Source organism: Giraffa tippelskirchi, chromosome 1 (assembly GCF_054371585.1).
Source record: "Giraffa tippelskirchi isolate mGirTip1 chromosome 1, T2T-mGirTip1v1.2.pri, whole genome shotgun sequence".
NCBI lineage: Eukaryota > Metazoa > Chordata > Mammalia > Artiodactyla > Giraffidae > Giraffa > Giraffa tippelskirchi.
In genome coordinates this window covers 81,171,603-81,191,355 of record NC_137275.1, presented here as the reverse complement: position 1 = coordinate 81,191,355, position 19,753 = coordinate 81,171,603, and the positions used below count along the sequence as shown (strand labels likewise).

Below are 19,753 nucleotides of genomic sequence, written 5' to 3'. Positions count from 1 at the left end.
AAAAATAATACATGGTACAAAGCTTTCTTTTCTTATATATAAATGAAAAAAAACAAAAGGCTATATGAGATAACAGAAAAGGAATACTGAGATTTACCTGATATTGAAATGAAGGTGGTAATATCATTGTTGAATAATGGTAGAAAGTGGAAAATTGTGTCATGTGTTAGGGAGGGTAAAATGAAAAATAATGTTAAATCTGAATCAAAAAGGCAGTATATCTTTAATACTGAACTCAGCGAACAGAATAAAACCAAATTTGGAAATTTTTCTTTGTTAATTTGAATGAACTACATGTAGAAAAATTGTTTAGCTATTTAATTAAGTCAGTTTGTCCAAATAGCGTAATGTGGACAGTATCAGCATCTGGAATGTGCCTTTATATATAATGACTTAGGATAACTGTAGTGCGTTGTCAAAAATAGCTTCACAGTCTGAAGTTGCTATTCACAAATTGAGTTCCCATTATCTCCCTGAAGACTTCAGGAGGCTCTTTGGATATTTATATTAAGAAATAAAGTGGTAAGAGGATGCACTCACTGCTCTAGCTGGCTGAAAAATCAAATCATTCTTTTATAGCTTCAACTTTTGCAGCATGACCTTAATACTACTATCAAAAAGCTGGCTTATTTGTGCAGTAAAATGAATTGCATGCTAGGAAATGATCTCAGGAAACAGCCTGCCATTTCAAGGTAGAATCTCAAACCTTGTTTATTATTCTCATGTACCTCTAGTGCCCTAAAAATGTTAACCTCGGTGTGGCAGGAATTTTATTTGTTTTGGATCAGGCCTTTGGATGGGCACTGGAGTACATCAAAGGGAAAGCCAGTAACAGATACAATCACACACTTTCCCTTGAACACCACTGCAGACACACTTGCTTAGAGAATTGATTGGTACCTGAGTTTCTCAGTCTGAAAAGCCATGTCTTCTAGAAAATATCTGATCACTAGAAGAAGCTGGGAAATACCAGATAAGTTCTAAAGTGGATATCCACTAAGTAGGATGTAATTTTAATTCTCAGGGTTCACATGATGTGAAACACTCAACTAAACGATGTTTATAGACAGGGCCACCTTCATGGTATGTGACCTGTGCTGTCACACAGCACCTATGCTTTGTTTAATACCCTGCTGTAAGCATCTCAGAATTCTTAATACATTTTTATACAAAGGATCCCCAAATTGTCATTCTACACTGGGCCACACAAAGTTGACAGCCAGTCCAGTCTGTAGATTTTACTATTTTTCTGACACCTTATATTTGTAAATGAATTTGAGGCACTGTAAACTCTAAAATACCTTGTGGATCTGTTAAGAATGCTCAAAGTCACATTACTGTGAGCATTTTGTTGACCTTCTATAAGTGCCTGATACTATACTAGATTTATGGAAAATAAAAACGAAAACAAGAGTAGACCATGTCTTCAAAAAACTTTCATACTAGTGTTAAGCATTTGTTATGTATTTCTGGCTTTGAAAATTGGAAATAGTTGGATAATTCTGGTTGCCAAAATTGGAAAGTAGATTTCTCCATATGTGAGAAGCAAATTTATAGTCCGAAGAGCTAAATGTTCATGAAGAGGTATTTGTAGGTGAACACTTGCAGATGATGTTTTTTTCCTTATTAAATACACATGATATTTGGAGATGATCACTTTTTCCTTGTTAAATACATATAGATATAACTATGCTAGATATTTAAATACTCAGCCGTTTTTCTTTATAAATCTTGATTGAAGAGAATTGACTTGCTTGTTTGATTTTTTTTAAATTACTCTAGCAAAAATAGAAGATAAAATTTCATTAAAAGGCAATTTATGTAATACCACTATATCTGGAAATCAATGCTGACACTTACCATTTTTTTGTCTAGAGCAAAGAAAGTTTTCTCTTAGCATGCTTAACCTGATGGTGGGAGAGCTGTTTTCTGGGCCGTTTTCCACAGCTGGCCATGGTACCCAGGCCATCTGTTGCAAATGATGAAAGAAACGGTTTCTCAACAGCGAGCCCACTGATAATCAGTATAGTTGCATTTTGTCTTATCTATTTCACTGTGTAAATCTTACTGACTCAGGGTCTTGAAAATTACCTTTATAAATGTCATTCTTACACCCGAATTAAGTACTAGAAGTGATGTACCATATTGCCTGATGTGAATTAATCTAGGGCATGGACTTAAATATACTGTATCTGTAGCACAAGAAATATTAATAAACTAATATGCTGTAATTGATTAAGGCATCTCTCTAGATCAAATTTAAGAATGGGGTTCATACATAGAATAGAATGATGTATTAAAGAAACACTGGAGTTATGATGAAAACATTTTAAATGATAGAAATAATTTCTTAATAAGTTACATATTGTTATTTAATAGACACCTTGAAAAATTAAAAATTTATGAAGCCTCAAACTGAGACATAGAATTATTTCTCTTTCCTTGTAGTGATCATCTATGTTTTAAAATTCAAAATTAAGGAAATTCGAAATTAGTTTGTTCGTACATTTTCTAAATATATCAAATCATTACTGTTTTTTTCCCCACACTTAACAGAGCCCTGTTTGCCTTGAAAACATATGTGTGACTTTTTCTTGGACTAGTCCATTAAGCTTCCCAGTAGTTTACAATAAAATAATCATATGAATTTTTTTTGAAATGACTAAAGCAGCTTATATCATTTTATCCACATTTGAACTTGACTGAAGTCAGAGATGAAGTGAAGAATAAAGAGATATATGTATTTGCTAGGCAGGGTAATCAATTTTTAGTCCTTCTCTATCTTTCTGTAGGATGTAAATATGTAACTACTTTTGCTACATTACTGAATAAGGTAAGGTGGTATATAATCACCTGGTATCTTACAACCATCATTCCTTCTAAAGGAACAAGTCTCATCTTCTAGAACAATGACTGAAAAAAAGGCTTTTTTACATTTTGCTTACTTGAATAAATATATTGTTATGGGATACATACACGTGTATATATATATATATATATATATATATATATATATATGTATGTATATGTATAAATATACCAAATAGGTAGAAAATTGAGTTACCCTCTGCCTTTGTGAGTAAAAATTGAAAACAGCAGTAACATTTTACAGAATTTGAGTCTTATATTTTGTGGCGCTTTATTGATTATTGGCATGGTCCGTCATTACATATATCAGTAAGTGCTTCAGAAGAGAAAAACAACAAAAAAATGGAATAAGGCCTTCAAGACATCAGCTTCACGCTGATGGATCTGTCAATACTTCAGTTCCCTGTTCCTTTGCCTTTCTCAACTATGTTTATTTAGGCACTCTTGAGTGTTCTTGCACATTGACTAAAGAAGCTGAAGTTGATGGAAATGAGGTTATTCTGTAGTAAGCTGACAGTTTGGGTCCTTGATGTCCAACAATTGAAAAACCAGAAATGATGCCCTGTCAGAAGAAAGTATATTAAGGAAGTAAAGTGAGAAAACAAGTTGGAGACGGGAAACATCATTTATATTGCAGGGTCAGTCATTTATAACTGTGGAGTGATTTTGAAAACTAGTTTTGCCTGTGATGCAGGTAAAGCCAGTTTTGACTGCAGAACAAATTAGTAGAGACTAGATGTCATTACTAATTGACTGCGATCACATGACCTAGATGGAAAAGTCCCAGGCCAAGTTTCTTAGTGGACAAATGTCCCCTTTACTAATGGCTGTCTCCCCAAACAGGGAAACGACTGAATAAGTGATGAAATGACTTCCAAGTTAATGTCTTAGCAATCAGTGTTTAACTACCAACACCATATCGATATTTGCTGCTGAATATATGTGCTTTTTTTTGAGCAAACTCAGGAAGATAGTGAAGGATAGGGAAACCTGGCATGCTGCAGTTCATGGGGTTGTAAAGAGTGAGACATGATTTAGCGACTGAACAACGGCAATACGTACTTTTAGAGAACTTGTAAAAACTTAATTTTGGCCTCAGAGTTTTAACTTTCGTATTAGTCTAGGGTGCTTAGCAACGTAGGAAGTTAATAATAGTTTTGTTCTCCACTATCCTTCATAAGAAGAAAATTATCAGGGCTAACTGAAATGTAGTGTATTAGATTCCTTTGTCTTTTGTGAAATATAATAATAGGGTTTCTAAAGGCACTTTTATTAGTTTCTGTTTTTTATTTGGAATCACGCAGAAACCAAGTTAAAGGAAAACATACCTCAAACTGTGTAAGTATCTGTAACGGTCTTGGGGTTTTGTTTATTCAGTGGTATTGGAACAGCAAGGTGAGAGCAATATGTTTGATAAATTTCAGTGTATAAAAAATGAGGCTTTTATTCTTCATGTTAATACTTTAATATTATAAATATTCTAATGAGAATAAGTGTGACTAATCATATAACTCTTATGGTATTTGAGATATAGTTTCCAAATAAGACTAAACAGCATTTCTAAACTCTAGGTTTTACTGTGAAACTATTAATATTAATACTATTGGTTGACTTGATGTTATCATGTATATTTCCAGTGTTGAGAATAATTCTGAGTCAATAATAATTTATAATTAATAATTATAAATTAATAATTAATTCAGCAAATATTTTTGGTTACGTGAATGAATATGTCATGAAGTCACATCTTTTGAAAATAATGACAGACTTGAATCTGAACTTAGAGATCTTTAATTCATATTTCTAGTATTTCTTCTAAGTTCCTTGCATAGGATTCAAGGCTTACCTAACAGCCAGGTGGCTCAAGTGGAAAAGAATCTGCCTGCCGACACAGGAGACATGGGTTTGATCCCTGGATTGGGAGGATCCCATGAAGGAGGAAATGGCAACCCACTCCAGTATTCTTGCCTGGATAATCCCATGGACAGAGGAGCTTGGCTACAGTCTATGGGGTCATAAAGAGTGGTGCACAACTTAGCGACTGAATACACACACACACGCACAAGAGCCTTAAACTTTTCAAATAAGTTTTTCTTATGAGGTTGCTCTTGGTTTTATCAGCTCTCAAGGGTAACACTGTGTAGTGGAAGGGGTAGTGTTATGTTGGGAAGATCACAGTTTGTGAGGGAAACAAACCTGGGTTTTGATCCCAGTTCTGCTATTTATTACCTGTGTTCTCAGGGCAAGATAATTATCACCCTAGATATTGTGTTTTGCCATGTGTAAAATTAAGAATAGTCATCTAAATCCTTAGTTAAACAGCTAGTCAGTAGACCTAACATATTGCTTGTTTCATAGCAGGCACTCAAATTACTTAATTAGATGATTTATGAATCATTACTGTTATCAAACCAGGTTTGTTTTGCCCAATATACAGCAAGCCAAAATGCAGAGCTGCCTAGGTTTTCAGGAAAGAGGGCAACTAAGTAAGGATGTCAAGGAGCAAGTCTCAGAACCACCTCTCCAAAGGCAAGGGTTCAGAGTATTTATGCATGCGTGCTAAGTTGCTGCAGTTGTGTCCAACTCTTTGTGACCCTATGGACAGTATCCCACCAGGCTCTTCTGTCCTTGGGATTTCCCAGGCAAGAATACTGGAGCGGGTTGTCATGCCCTTCTCCAGGGGATCTTTCTGACCCAGTGATCAAACTTTTGTCTCCAGCATCTCCTGCGCTGGCAGGTAGGTTCTTTACCACTAGCGCCATCTAGAGGTAGCTATGAAGTAAAGAATAAAGAAGCAGGGTTGTCTAAAGCATGGGGAGCCTGGGGAGCTCGCGGCGGGGTGGGGGAAAGGACTGAAAAGGTGCAGTTAATTGTTCTACACAGTTATAACTCAGCTCAGGCCTCTGTTTATTCAAAAATGAAGGCGCTTAGCAGGATCTGAGGGTGGAGTTTTCAGACCTTAGATGTCAAAATATCATCCAGTGGACACTCGCGCATGCCCAGTTGAAGGGTCGATGTTCCTATACTGTTCAACTCAAGCTAGACACAGCTGATTGCAAGTTCCTAGAAAATCATTCCTAAACATCTTATTGTTTAGGTGTGATGCCTCTTGGAGTACACGCAAGTCTTCTGTATACCTTGATTAATGAAGGCAGGTGAAATGGATATGACTAATGATTACCCACAGTTTTATTATTTTTGAACAAATAGCAAGTAAAAGGCAAATGGCTACAAAGTTCTGAACAGTTTTCATTTTCTTGTTTTACCAGATGATGACTTTTTTCATGAACTCCCAGAAACCTTTCCATCTGACCCACCTGAACCTCTGCCACATTTCCTTATTGAGCCTGAAGAAGCTTATATTGTGAAGAATAAGCCTGTGAACCTGTATTGTAAAGCAAGCCCTGCCACCCAGATCTACTTCAAGTGCAATAGTGAATGGGTTCATCAGAAGGACCACATAGTAGATGAGAGAGTAGACGAAACTTCTGGTGAGTTTTCCATTGCATTTGCACTGCTGTTTAGGATTCACTTACTACTATGATGTGTTGTCATATTGTTCCTTCAATTATTGAAATTGAAAGTACAATGATCATCCTTTGGTAAAAAATTTTAAGGCAGTTTGGTTAAGATTTGGTGATATCATCCCCTGTATTGCAAAGTAAAATGGGATGAATAAATCTTGACTTGATTCCTGTTGAACCCCATAGAATTAAGGCATAGTTTATACTTAAGAGGGCTTCCTTGATGGCCCAGATGGTAAAGAATCTGCCTGCAATAGGGGAGACCTGGGTTCGATCCCTGGGTTGGGAAGATATCCTGGAGACTGGAATGGCTACCCACTTCAGTATTCTGGCCTGGAGAATTCCATAGACAGAGGAGCCTGTGGCCTACAGTCCATGGGGTCACAAAGAGTCAGACACAACTGAGTGACTTTCACTTTTAGTTTATACTTAAGAAGATAAATAATGAGAGTGAATAGACTGAATTATGGTAAATAAATACCTTAGTGAAAGATGCCTTTGAATTTCACTTATGTTATCAAGTCTGATGTCAGGCCTAAATATCCTGGGATTGAGGGATGTTTTCAATTAAGGATAAATTGTACTTGTTTACCAACCCACTCCACTATTCTTGCCTAGAGAATCCTGTGGACAGAGGAGCCTGGTGGGCTGCTGTCCATAGGGTCGCACAGAGTCGGACACGACTGAAGCAACTTAGCATGCATGCATGCATTGGAGAAGGAAATGGCAACCCACTCCAGTATTCTTGCCTGGAGAATCCCAGAGACAGAGGAGCCTGGTAGGCTGCCATCTATTGGGTTGCACAGAGTTGGATACGACTGAAGCAACTTGGCAGCAGCAGCAAGTGTTAATTCCCATGCATAGTTTCCCCTTATATATTTTTAAACAATTTGTAAACATTGTAGATTGAAAATATTTGTATCTTTAACTTACATCTGAAGATGAATCCTAATTAACTAACTCTTTGCTGAAGTTAAATTCAGAGTGATTAAGAAAAGTGATATTGTGGATTCCACAAAGAAAAGTGGTGAGTGTAGCCCCCATCTGGGTAGATCTTGATTAGAGTATATTTGTTTCTCACATTGTTAAAAATCCTGACTTTATTGCTTTGTAAATATCTTTCTTAATAGCAAAATACTAAAGCCAAAGAGAGGATGGAGTAGATCTTAATAAACTGTAGGATTTACATTGGCTATAAAGGAAACTTTCTCGATAGAAATTTCTTATTCCACATTAGGTAACTTAAGAGAGTTGTGGAAACCCCTAGAGTTATTTCAAACTAGAAAATATATATATTTCTACAGTGGTTCAAGAGTTTTTGCTCTCCAGTAGGGAAAATAACAATCCGAATTTTCACATTCCTTCCAGATTTGTGATTTTTTTAATAATATTATGACATATATTTTAATAATTAAGACTTTGTTGATCAATATTTCCAACTTAAATTGTGCCAAATATGATAAAAGTGGAAGCATTTAAATATCTTCATTTTCTTTCATAAATATCTCTATGTAACAAAATGAATACATGTTTTCAAAATTCAATTGTCATTAATTCGTATTTATAGCCAAAGGTTGGTTAATGTGGGGCAAGCAGTGACCAGCATTTGAAGGAAATCTTCGTTCAGTGTCTCTAACAAGTAAGAGATATTAGGTGATTGAACAGAGACCGTGAGAAGCCTGAGAAGAGGCATCTTTAAAAAAAAGAAAAAGCTTGTGAGACATATACTTATATAACACAAATAGTCTTAGAAAATTAGGTGGCAGCTCCACATAATTGTCAGTTTGTGAGTCAGTATGTTCACTGCATGCAAGCTGATGACTGTAGAAATAACTGGGTATCCAGCTATATGGTCTCTTCCTTCAGGGAATTGGTCTATTACACCTCTTGGTCTAATTACTCAGTAAATAGCTCCACCAGATGTCTTCAAAATCTCAAGTGAATTGAGTTTTATTTGTTTCAGCCCATTTATTTGTAAAGATTTCAAACACACACATTTTAACAGTAAAATGAAAAATAAAATCACAAAACTAAAATGAGAGTCATAAACATACTTAGGCTTGTCTTTACTAGATTAATGAATATGCTTTTATAGGAAGATTATAAATAAAAACAAAATTACTCTGATACTGAACACGTCTAGCAGCCTCATGCTCTCTTGGTTGTGTATGTGTTTATGTGTATTTTTTTAAAAGACAGTTCCTTTTCATAAAGCATTATATTTTTATCTCCACAGAAAATTAATTAATATTGCATATACCAATGATTAAAAATACATCTTGAAGCAACTATAAATGAAAATATATGGTATGTTTTCATTCAAATTCAGGATGGGATAGATTAGAGCTGAGGAGAGATTTGGCAGCCTTAATACTTGCATAGTATTCATATTTGGAGTGGAATGCTTTTGTGTTGTTTTTCCTTTTCATCCAAAACTATACAGGATAGCTAGCATCCAGGAGAATGTGTTACCTTTAAATATAGGAAAAAGAGAGAGATACCCACAGATACTAGTATCTTTTGATATTGTTCTTAACATAATTCATGTGTGCATGCTCAGTTGTGTCCTGCTCTCTGTGACCGTGTGGACTGTAGCTCGCCAAGTTCATCTGTCCATGGGATTTCTAAGGCAAGATACTGGAGTGGGTTGCCATTTCCTCTTCCAGAGGATCTTCCCCATTCAAGGATCAAGCCCAAGTCTCTTGTTTCTACTGCTTGGTAGGTGAATTCTTTACCACTGAGCCACCTGGGCGATCATTTGGTGTTGTTCTTAACATACTAGCCAATGCAATTAGATAAAATAAATAACTAAATAGTTGAAAATGATCATTTGGACAAATATGATTTTGTAGATCTGGAAAACTTATGCAGTTTCAAAGGAAAAAGTTGAAAACCATTAAGAAAATATAGAAAAGTGGCTGATAAAAGATATACATAACCCATCAACTTTTCTAAGTACAATCAGTTCAAATTATATTGAACTAAAATATATCATTTACAATAACAATGTAAAAATGTAGATACAAAACTATCAAAAATTTGGAGAATTTAAAATCTACTCAGAGACAAAAAAAAAATTCAATGACTTTAATAAGTGGAAAGACATGTCTTATTCCTAGATAAAAAGACAATAGTTTTAAATGTTTGCTATTTATAAATGAATCTATGAAGTCATCGGCATTGTGTGAAAGATAATTTGTGAAAATAACTGGAAAAATTCTGAAATAGTAGCACAATAAAGAGAGATCAGCTCTTTTTAACTGTGTCATAAGGCTAAAGAAGTTTGATCTTAGCAGAAAATAAGACACACAGATTAATGGACCCAAAATAGAAATCAGGAAATAAACATCTAAGGCATTTTATGCCGTGATGGTGATAATTTCTAAATGCACAAGGTAGGCAGTGGAAAAGTAAAATATAAATAAGTAAGTAAATAAATAAAGCTTGAATTCTAGCTCATTCTTTAGAATAAAATAAATTCTAGATGTTAGGGTTAACATCATCATCATTGTTGTCATTGTAGTCATCACCATCATTACTAGGAGAAAATTCTGGCAATTTATTTATTGGTTGTTTGGTTTCAGTGGTGATCAAAGCTTTTCTAATGAAGACAAAATCCAGAAGCCTTATAAGAAAGCATTATTTTAGAAAAAATAAAGCATTATTAAATTTACATAAAGCAAGAAAACCACAAAAACCAAGGCAGAGATATATACTAATCAAAGCATTAATTTAATTAATATACTACTAGCTCTTAAAATATTTTTAAGGAAATATGTATCCCAATAAAATTGAGCCAAGTTTGAAGATGGAGATATAGGAAAAGAAATGTAAGTGGTAAGTGAACATCTAAGAAAATGTTGTCAAGATCAGAACAGTGGTTAGTGTACAGTGTTGATAAAGGAGTGGGATAGGGATGTTTCATACTTTGTTGATGAGGTTGCAAACTGACATAATCTTTTGGAAGACCAATTTGAAAATATCTGTCAACATCTAAATGTATATACCCTTTTACTCAGTAACTACAAATCTAGAAACTATCTAAAAATGAAATTCCTGATGAGCACAAAGACTTGTATGCAAGGTTGGCCATTGCACCCTTGTTGAAGTTAGTATTTTGAGGGCAATTCATCTCTAGGATGGAATACTGAATTGCTTTGTAAAACAATGAGATTTGTACACATGTGAAGTGTAGAAAATTCCATCAGATACAATTTTAAGTGAAAACCAAAATACACAATACTGCATGCAATATATGTCTTTATTATGTAAAAAGAGGATGCACATGTATTTGTCTATGCATTAGGATTTTCTGGAGAAATGTACAAGCAGTTGACAGCTCAGAATTTGGGGCAGTAAGAGATTTTTTTTATTGTTTGATTTTCATTCAATTCTCTGAATGTATTATCTTCATGATAGATAATGAAATCTGAATTTTAAAGGCCTAAACTGCTTTATTGTAGCTCTTTGCCTGTTATCATAAATCTGCAACCTGTACACTACTGGGAGTAGAGAGATTTGTAGGCCCCTTTATATTAGAGCTCTTTGTTTTTCATCTCTTTGCTCTTTCAGAACATTGTGAATGAAATTGAATTGCTTGGTTCAAACTTTGGGGGTTTTCTTCTGAAGTTAGTTTCATCTGCAACTTTGGTGCCCAGATCTTTATTTAATACAGTTTGAGTATTGTTTTGTTATGGGCCTTAGTGATTATTAATATCAAGAAATGTTAGAATACATTGTCTTGAAATATATTAGATATCAGAGAAATTTTCTAGGCATTTTAAAAATCAAACTGATTCTCAGATGGCAGGACCCAGAGAAGTCATTGCAAACAAACTTGTTTTTTGTATGTATCTCCTTCTTAGAATGACTTCCCTGGTAGCTCAGTGGTAAAGAACCTGCCTGCCAAGGTAGGAGATGTGTGTTTGGTCTCTGGGTCGGACAGATACCCTGGAGAAGGAAATGCAAACCCACTCCACTAGTCTTGCCTGGAGAATCCCATGGACAGAGAAGCCTGATGGGCTACAGTCCATAGGGTTGCAAAAGAATTGGACACTACTTAGTGACTCAACAACAGCAACAACTACCTTAGAATAATGATACCTGAAATCCGATACATTGGAAATCAGATATATTGCCTTGTAACTAAGAAAAGCCAACTGTATTCAGTAAGATCTCCATCAGACGTACATTTTAATTGAAAAACTACAAAATAATAAAACAAAAAAAGTAAAAGTTTCTCTCCAACTAACAAAATTCTTTCTTTTAAATTATGAAGATATTAAATATACTTAATTGCTCTGAAATATTAAGTAAATGGTTATATATATTCACTGAGCAAAGCTATTCCATAGATAATAAAATGCACTGATTAAAGATCGTTCATTACTGTTACTGTTTGCTTTTCCATAGTTTAAATCACATTTTCATTTCTTGCAGATACATAATATAAGAAACAGAAAAGTGGAAAGCAGCATATATTAGGTGATTTAGAAATTTTTAATGTTGAGAAGCTCTTGATAATATAGTAATAAGCATCATGTTCCTTCACAATTCCAAAGAAATCTTGATCTGCTCAAAATTTTATGGTTACATTTTTGTGAAAAGCTCAGGCTTGTCTGCTTGGTTTTTATTTACTTGAAACGTTTTCAACCCTTGTTTCCATGGTACCTAAGGTTCACCATTGGAAAGTAAACATTTCCCCTCTATGAAGAAGCAAGGGAGTTTAGAAAACCTCCATTGGTTTGAAATTTTAGTAGGCCCTAGGTTTTCCCTTTTCATCTTTAATTATTCTCTCATTAACAGGATATTATCAATAGGACCAACATGACAGCAATGCAAAGAATTCCAAACTTTACACTGAATGCCATGAGTTATGTCATTTAGTCATCACAGCAATCTTCTGATATAATTTGGGGATTTTCCTTTTCCATATGAGAAAACTGAGGCTCAGCAGGATAACGAAACCAATTTGCCTAGTTGCATAGCTAAGAGGTGACAGTCAAGATATGAACCCAGGTCTATCTAATTCCAAAGTTTTTGCTCGTGGCCCTGTACTCAGTGTCTCCCTAAACACTTCTGCAACTTTGTACACAGAACCAAGTCAAACAAAAAAAGATCTATGTAAGATAATTATCCATTTTCTCAGGAAAGAAAATCTGGTTCTCAATGTCAGCTAAACATTTATCTTTCATGCTTTTCATCTCCCTTCTTGTTTTTTATTTGTGGCCCTTTGAGGTTCTTTAGTAATCAAGATAGTGCTTAGGATTTGATAATTTTTATTTGTGAAGGTATTTAACATTTAGCCAAATAGCAAAAAATAGAAAGAATTTCAATTGATGAGCAAAAGATGAGCCCTTTTTTAATAGGAAAAAAAAGAAGTTGATGAAGAGAAACTGTACATGGACACAAATTTAAGTGAATTACCTTTACTCAAAATAGAGCTTTCAAAAAATATACTGTGCTCACTCAGGTCCCGCAAGAGTGGCACAGCTGCAGAATTCTTTCTCCTTTTTTATTCTTATTTTAGTTACCTCTTTTTTGCATTCCATCAGCAAAAATGGAAATCTCAACTTCACCCTTTATTCCAGCAGCTGAAGTGATCATTAAAAAACAGTTAATTCCTCCTCAGAATTCTCCCCAAAACATCCTTCTGTTTTTAATTCTTGCTGCTACTACCCTAGTAGAGTCTTTAATTATATACCTCTTAGATTATTTAAATAGCCTCCTATACCTTCTTGGTATTAGCCTTTTTCCCCAGCAATCCATTCTCTAGCTAGTTATAGGCCTAAGGAATAGGCCCAAGTGTTTATATCATTTCATTTTTGTAAGTATATGTCTTTCCTTTGTCCATGGATAAAGCATATCCTCCTTGCTCATGTATTCAAAAGCTTTAGTACAGTCTGTTCCTAATCAAACTTTATAGCCTTATTTTAATAGTTTCTCCCCCACCACATGCCCTGGATACTAGGTCAGTTTGGTTTTTCCCTCTTAAACTGTGTTCAGTAAACCACTAGTGTCTTATAAGTGCTATTTGAGAAAAAGAAAACAAAAAATAAACAAAAATCTTTGTGGTCAAATAATTTAGGAAACACTGTGATAATTATATTCCCCTTTTGGAGAAAATATAAAGAATATTTGCATGTAGAAGTCCCAGTAAAGCTCTGAAGTGGAAAAACTTTTTTTAACTTCATATTATTTGGTAGCTTAACTCTTTTTCTCAGAATCTCTGTTAAAGAGACACGTGTACCCCAATGTTCATCGCAGCACTGTTTATAATAGCCAGGACATGGAAGCAACCCAGATGCCCATCAGCAGACCAATGGATAAGGAAGCTGTGGTACATATACACAATGTAATATTACTCAGCCATTAAAAAGAATACATTCGAATCAGTTCTAATGAGGTGGATGAAACTGGAGCCTATTATACAGAGTGAAGTAAGCCAGAAAGAAAAACACCAATATACTATACTAACACATACATATGGTATTTAGTCAATCGGTAAAGATAACCCTGGATGCAAGACATCAAAAGAGACACAGATAAATAGAACAGTATTATGAACTCTATGGGAGAGGGCGAGGGCGGGATGATATGGGAGAATGGCATGGAAGCATGTAAATTATCATTTGTGAAACGAATCGCCAGTCCAGGTTCAATGCATGACACAGGGTCCTTGGGGCTGATGCACTGGGATGATCTGGAGGGATGAGATGGGGAGGGAGGGGAGAGGGGAGTTCTGGAAGGGGAAAACATGTACACCCATGGTGAATTCATGTCAATGTATGGCAAAACAAATAAAAAATAATAATAATAATAATAAAAAAAATAAAGTTAACATTTGGAAACTTAAAAAAAAAATATCATGAAAAGGGACTTCCCTGGTGGTCCAGTGGTTAAGAATCCACCATGCAATACAGGGGATACGGGCTCAATCCCTGGTGGGGGAACTTAGATCCCACATGCCATAGAGCAACTAAGCCCACACTCCAACTGAGTCTACGCCTCACAACTAGAGAGTCCGTGTGCCACAAGGAAAGCCCCTGTATGACACAACTAAGACCCGACACAGCAAACTAAAATGAATAAATAAATATTTTTAAAAATATCAGAGAACTTAATGTCAGACTAGGACATGATTTAGAAAATGCAGCTCATACATTTTCAAAGGGAAATTATGTAGACTTTGTTTAAATTTTATTAAATCAGTCCAAACACTCTACATTTTTGTGCCTTAGGATCATAAAAGCTTTATTTCAGTGAGAGTAAATTCAATGAATTACTAGCATACTTCTCATTAAGTCATATTAAAGTGAATGTAGTCAGATTTCTCTTATCATGACTTAATGGTCCTACTTATATTATATGGAACTTTAGGAAATAAGTGTCACTTCCTGGCCTACTATCTATTTCCATGGGAAATAGATGGGGAGACAGTGGAAACAGTGTCAGACTTTATTTTTTTGGGCTCCAGAATCACTGCTGATGGTGACTGCAGCCATGAAATTAAAAGACGCTTACTCCTTGGAAGGAAGGTTATGGCCAACCTAGATAGCATATTTAAAAGCAGAGACGTTACTTTGCCAACAAAATCCGTCTAGTCAAGGCTATAGTTTTTTCAGTGGTCATGTATGGATGTGAGAGTTGGACAGTGAAGAAAGCTGAGCATCGAAGAATTGATGCTTTTGAACTGTGCTGTTGGAGAAGACTCTTGAGAGTCCCTTGGACTGCAAGGAGATCCAATCAATCCATCCTAAAAGAGGTCAATCCTGGGTGTTCATTGGAAGGTCTGATGTCGAAGCTGAAACTCCAATACTTTGGCCACCTCATGCGAAGAGTTGCCTCATTGGAAAAGACCCTGATGCTGAGAAGGATTGGGGGCAGGAGGAGAAGGGGATGACAGAGGATGAGATGGCTGGATGGCATCACTGACTTGATGGACAGGGGTTTGGGTGGACTCCGGGAGTTGGTGATGGACAGGGAGGCCTGGTGTGCTGAGATACATGGGGTCGCAAAGAGTCGGACATGACTGAGCGACTGGACTGAATGGAACCTGGCCTACTCCTAACTTTGGATTTTTGAAATGGACAGTTATCACTTTTCCTTTCCCAAATTCTCTGTCCTCTTCAGTCTAAACATTATGAACTGAAGAGTAAGCTCCACGAATTCAGGGATTATGCCTATCTTTTTTGCTATTCTAGTTCCATGCTTAACTTGTTGTTAGGTACTTAGTAGGTGCTCAATAAATATGTGTTGTGTGAAATAGTGTTTTTTTATACCATACTTTGGGCTTCCCAGGGGCACTAGTGGTTAAGAACTCACCTGCCAATGCTGGAGTCCTAAGGGATGTGGGTTTGATCCCTAGGTCAGGAAGGTACCCTGGAGGGGAAATGGCAACCCACTCCCATATTCTTGCCTGGAGAATCCCATGGACAGAGAGCCTGGCGGGCTACAGCCCACGGGGTTGCAAAAAGTGAGAAACAACTGAAGCAATTTATGTATACGGTGCTTTCCCCCCTTCCACCTCTGTTAAAATCCTACTCATTCTTAAAGAAGTATCTCTAAAGTAATATCATAGATGAGTATTTCTATAAAACTCCAAGTCATAGCATACACATGTCCACACTTCATTTATTTGTGCTTCCATTTTCATTATACTCATAAATGTAAATGCAAATATATATTAGGGTAAACCATATAAAGTTATCAATATTCATTTAGAGGTACAAAATAGCAGTTTCTTATAATTCAATATCATATATTATTTATGATATATTTGTATACTCACATAAATATGAATATGTATATATATATAATCTCTGTTTTTTCAACTGGATTAGAATGGTACGGTAGGGCCCATTTTGTAAAGCTTTGTCTTTTGTAAAGTTTATAATGCATGGCATTAACACAGAAAATGATGAATAAAAGCTTGTTCTGTGGGATTGCAGTCATTCATCTTACTAAATTTGGGTAACTGAAATGTAGTGAGACATATTGATGATGTTTTTATTTGGAATACTTTGTGAATAGACAATCTGAGACATGCATAAAGCATAATCTTCTGTAAGAGTAGTGTGATTACTCTTATGTATGTAATATGACTTTATATATGTAGTGTGATTACTCATATATGTAGTGTGATTACTCTTATATGTAATGTAACTTTACACATTAAATACACACATAAAATTTATTGTTATTCTCTGTATAAAATAATTATTCTAAACGTAGTTCTCATATGCTGGGAAAGATTGAAGGCAGGAGAAGGGGACAACAGAGGATGAGATGGTTGGATGGCATCGCTGACTCAGTGGACATGAGTTTGAGCAAGCTCTGGGAGTTGGTGATGGACAGGGAAGCCTGGGGTGCTGCAGTCCATGGGGTCACAGAGTCAGACACAACTGAGTGATTGAACTGACTGAACTGAGTTCTCATTAAGAGAGTGAATATTTTCTAAAGGAAGTTAGGTGGACTTTGTTTAAATTTTGGTAAATGATGCATGAAATTTGAAAGCTCTATTTGAATTTTATTCCATATTTTTTTAAATTTTATTCAGTGGAAATATTGCCTTTATAAGAATAGAGCTTTTAAATTTGTAATATGTTTGTCTGTCAATGAAGATAAATGATTCTGAAATATAAATCAATTATTTTTTATTTGATTTCCTTCTCAGAGGTCCTTCTCTCAACACTGGAAACTAACAATTTTTCTCTTTGATATGAGACTGGCCCCAAAATAAAAATAGAAAATTGGCAAAAATCCATTTAGTACATTGAGGCTTTTCCACTGAGTCAATCTGATAGCTTGGCGAGAAAGTAGTTACCAGTTAGTGATAACAGAATAGTAATTATCCCCAAATATATACTTTCTCTTATTCTTTTGTTAGTGCTCACAATTGATTTATCTTAATTTCATGTTCACATTGTCTTTAAACACCTGGATTCATGTGGCCAACATAATCCCAGATGCAGTTACAAAAGTTGGTTGATCAGAGTTCCAGAACTTGGATTTTTAGTCGCTTTCATTTTATTCTAGCATGAAAATAGTCTTGGCTGAGTGATTTGGGCTCTCACCGTATATGAACCTAGCTTTTGTTTCCATTCTTTTCCTAACTTACAAACAGAAGTGAGTACTTGAAAAATTTTGGGCTACACATTTAGATTCCTTTGTTTCTAATGTCATTGTCGTGAAGTTTTTATTGTTGTTGTGTGTTTTATAATTCCAGTATTTGCAAATATCAGTATTATAGATGCTGCACATACTGCAAAATGTCCTGACTACACCATATTTATATAACTATATAATTTTAATTTAGTTTTATCCCATGGGGAAGATTTTTCACATTTGAGTTACATACTGTATAGAAAAAAGTGACACCAGTATTTTTTTAAAACAGATACAGCCCAGAACATGATTACAGAGGAAACGCAAAAACACATCACACCTTTCAATGCAGTTTTAGCTAGTTGTGTTTCACTGGAAGAAAACAGAAATTTTCTAAAATTATATGCAGTGAGAGTTTTAATGCAATGAATACAAAGGAATTCTCCCCTACCAGTTAATACTTAGGACAAGATTGCTTGTAATGCATTACTCCTTTTTCTCACTACAACTAAGATGAAAGCGTTGATTAATATAGTGTAATCAAGAATATGCATATAAGTAGATATATAAGTACAAACATATGCATATGTGTCTGAGTGTGTTTGTGTATATGCCTTTCTAAATTTTGAGAAGATCGAACGCTACCCACCCCTAGGCTCACATAGAAACTGCAATAAGAAACAAGAGTCCAAGGATCATTCTTCACTAGATTACTTGCTACTCAAACAGGGCATTTCAGGAGCAAAACTAGTGATTGTGTTGCTATAGCAATTCTGCCATGTGCCCGGCAACCATATATAAGCCATAGCTTAGAGTTTTAATATGCCCACTTCAAAGTCAGAATAGCACAAGTGTTAAAAGCCATAATGTATTTTTAATCTAACCTTTGGCTAATATATGTGAGGGTTTTAAAAAGAGTTTCTTGTTCTTTACTTTAACGGGAAGGAACATAATTAACAAGAATTCTGGGTTGTAATATGAAATGGATTTATCATCTTAAGAAAGTTTAGGAAACAATTTCAGCTTAAAAAGAGGGTTAGTTTCCTAAATAGTATGGCTTTCTCTCAAAATTTAGCTGTCCTTTTTTGGTGTCTCTACCTATTGTGCTAAATATAAATAAACCCGGTTCATAATTCTGCAATAATGACCCAGGTTGTTGTCCTTATTCTGTGATATCACAAATTGTTACCTGTTCTATTTGAGGCTCTGAATCTATCACTAAATCTTCCTATCTTATATTCTCCTAATAATTGGCTCAAAATTTTCTTTCTCCTCACCCCAATCTTTGGGGCATTTTAAAAAACAGAATATAGATTTTTTTAGTTTAAAATGCTACAATAACAATGAATAGTGTGTGCATGCTCAGTCTCTCAGTTACATCCTATGGACTGTAGCCCACTAGGCTCTTCTGTGCGTGGGATTCTCCAAGCGAGAATACTGGAGAAGGTTGCCATTTCCTTCTCTTGGGGGCCTTCCAGACCCAGGGATTGAACCCAAGTGTTTTAGGACTCCTGCATTGCAGGCAGATTCTTTACCACTGAGCCACCAATTACCTAATGCTAAAACTTGAGGAGAGAGTCCTTTACTTGCTCTGGAGTCTTTATAGACTTCTCACCCAAATACCATCAATCCAGAGTCACCCCTTAGCTAGAAATTTTCAGAGCCCCCTTGGGGATACCTGTTGAAATAACCACTCTTGCCAATTCCTCTGAAAAATACTATTCAGTTATACAAAACCAGCATGTATGACATGAGAACTACAATTAGCAAAATATTAGAATCTGACAAAAGATGCAAGCACAGCACACAGAAGTATAATATCTAACAGTGAAAAACAGTTCAGGTTAGGGAAGTCTTGGACTCATTCCTAATTTCATTGAGAATTCAACCTGATTTTTAAAATCTGTTTTGAAAGAAATCTCCAAGAATGTGAAAGCAAGAGCAACAAGGACCTACTAGGGCATTTGGCTGTCAGCTTGGGCTGCATTTGACAATCACCAGTGGGGGATTTTGGAAAATACCTATGTCCTGGCCTCACCCCCAGAGAGAATGGTTTAATTGGAAACAGGGCATAGCTTTTTCTTTGTTTACTTGTTGTAAGCTCACTAGTAATGCTAATGTACAACCAGGCTTGAAAACTGGACATGATAAAACACTCTTGTGAAAATGCAGCAGAGAGGAGGTACATAGACTTTCTATTCGAAAACCATGACCCAGATACTTGGTGCTGTAACTAGAGATAAAACTAAGACTTG

General features: G+C 35.4%; 1 protein-coding gene across 2 annotated transcripts in view; it reads left to right on the top strand.

Moving 5' to 3' along the window:
- UNC5C (unc-5 netrin receptor C) overlaps window positions 1-19,753 on the top strand; it is a 405,303-nt gene that overhangs the window by 218,567 nt on the left and 166,983 nt on the right. For both annotated transcript variants that reach the window (XM_081595521.1, XM_081595532.1), the window contains exon 2: window positions 6,138-6,359. In XM_081595521.1, the coding sequence (XP_081451647.1) occupies window positions 6,138-6,359 (222 nt within the window). The remainder of the gene's footprint in view (window positions 1-6,137; window positions 6,360-19,753) is intronic.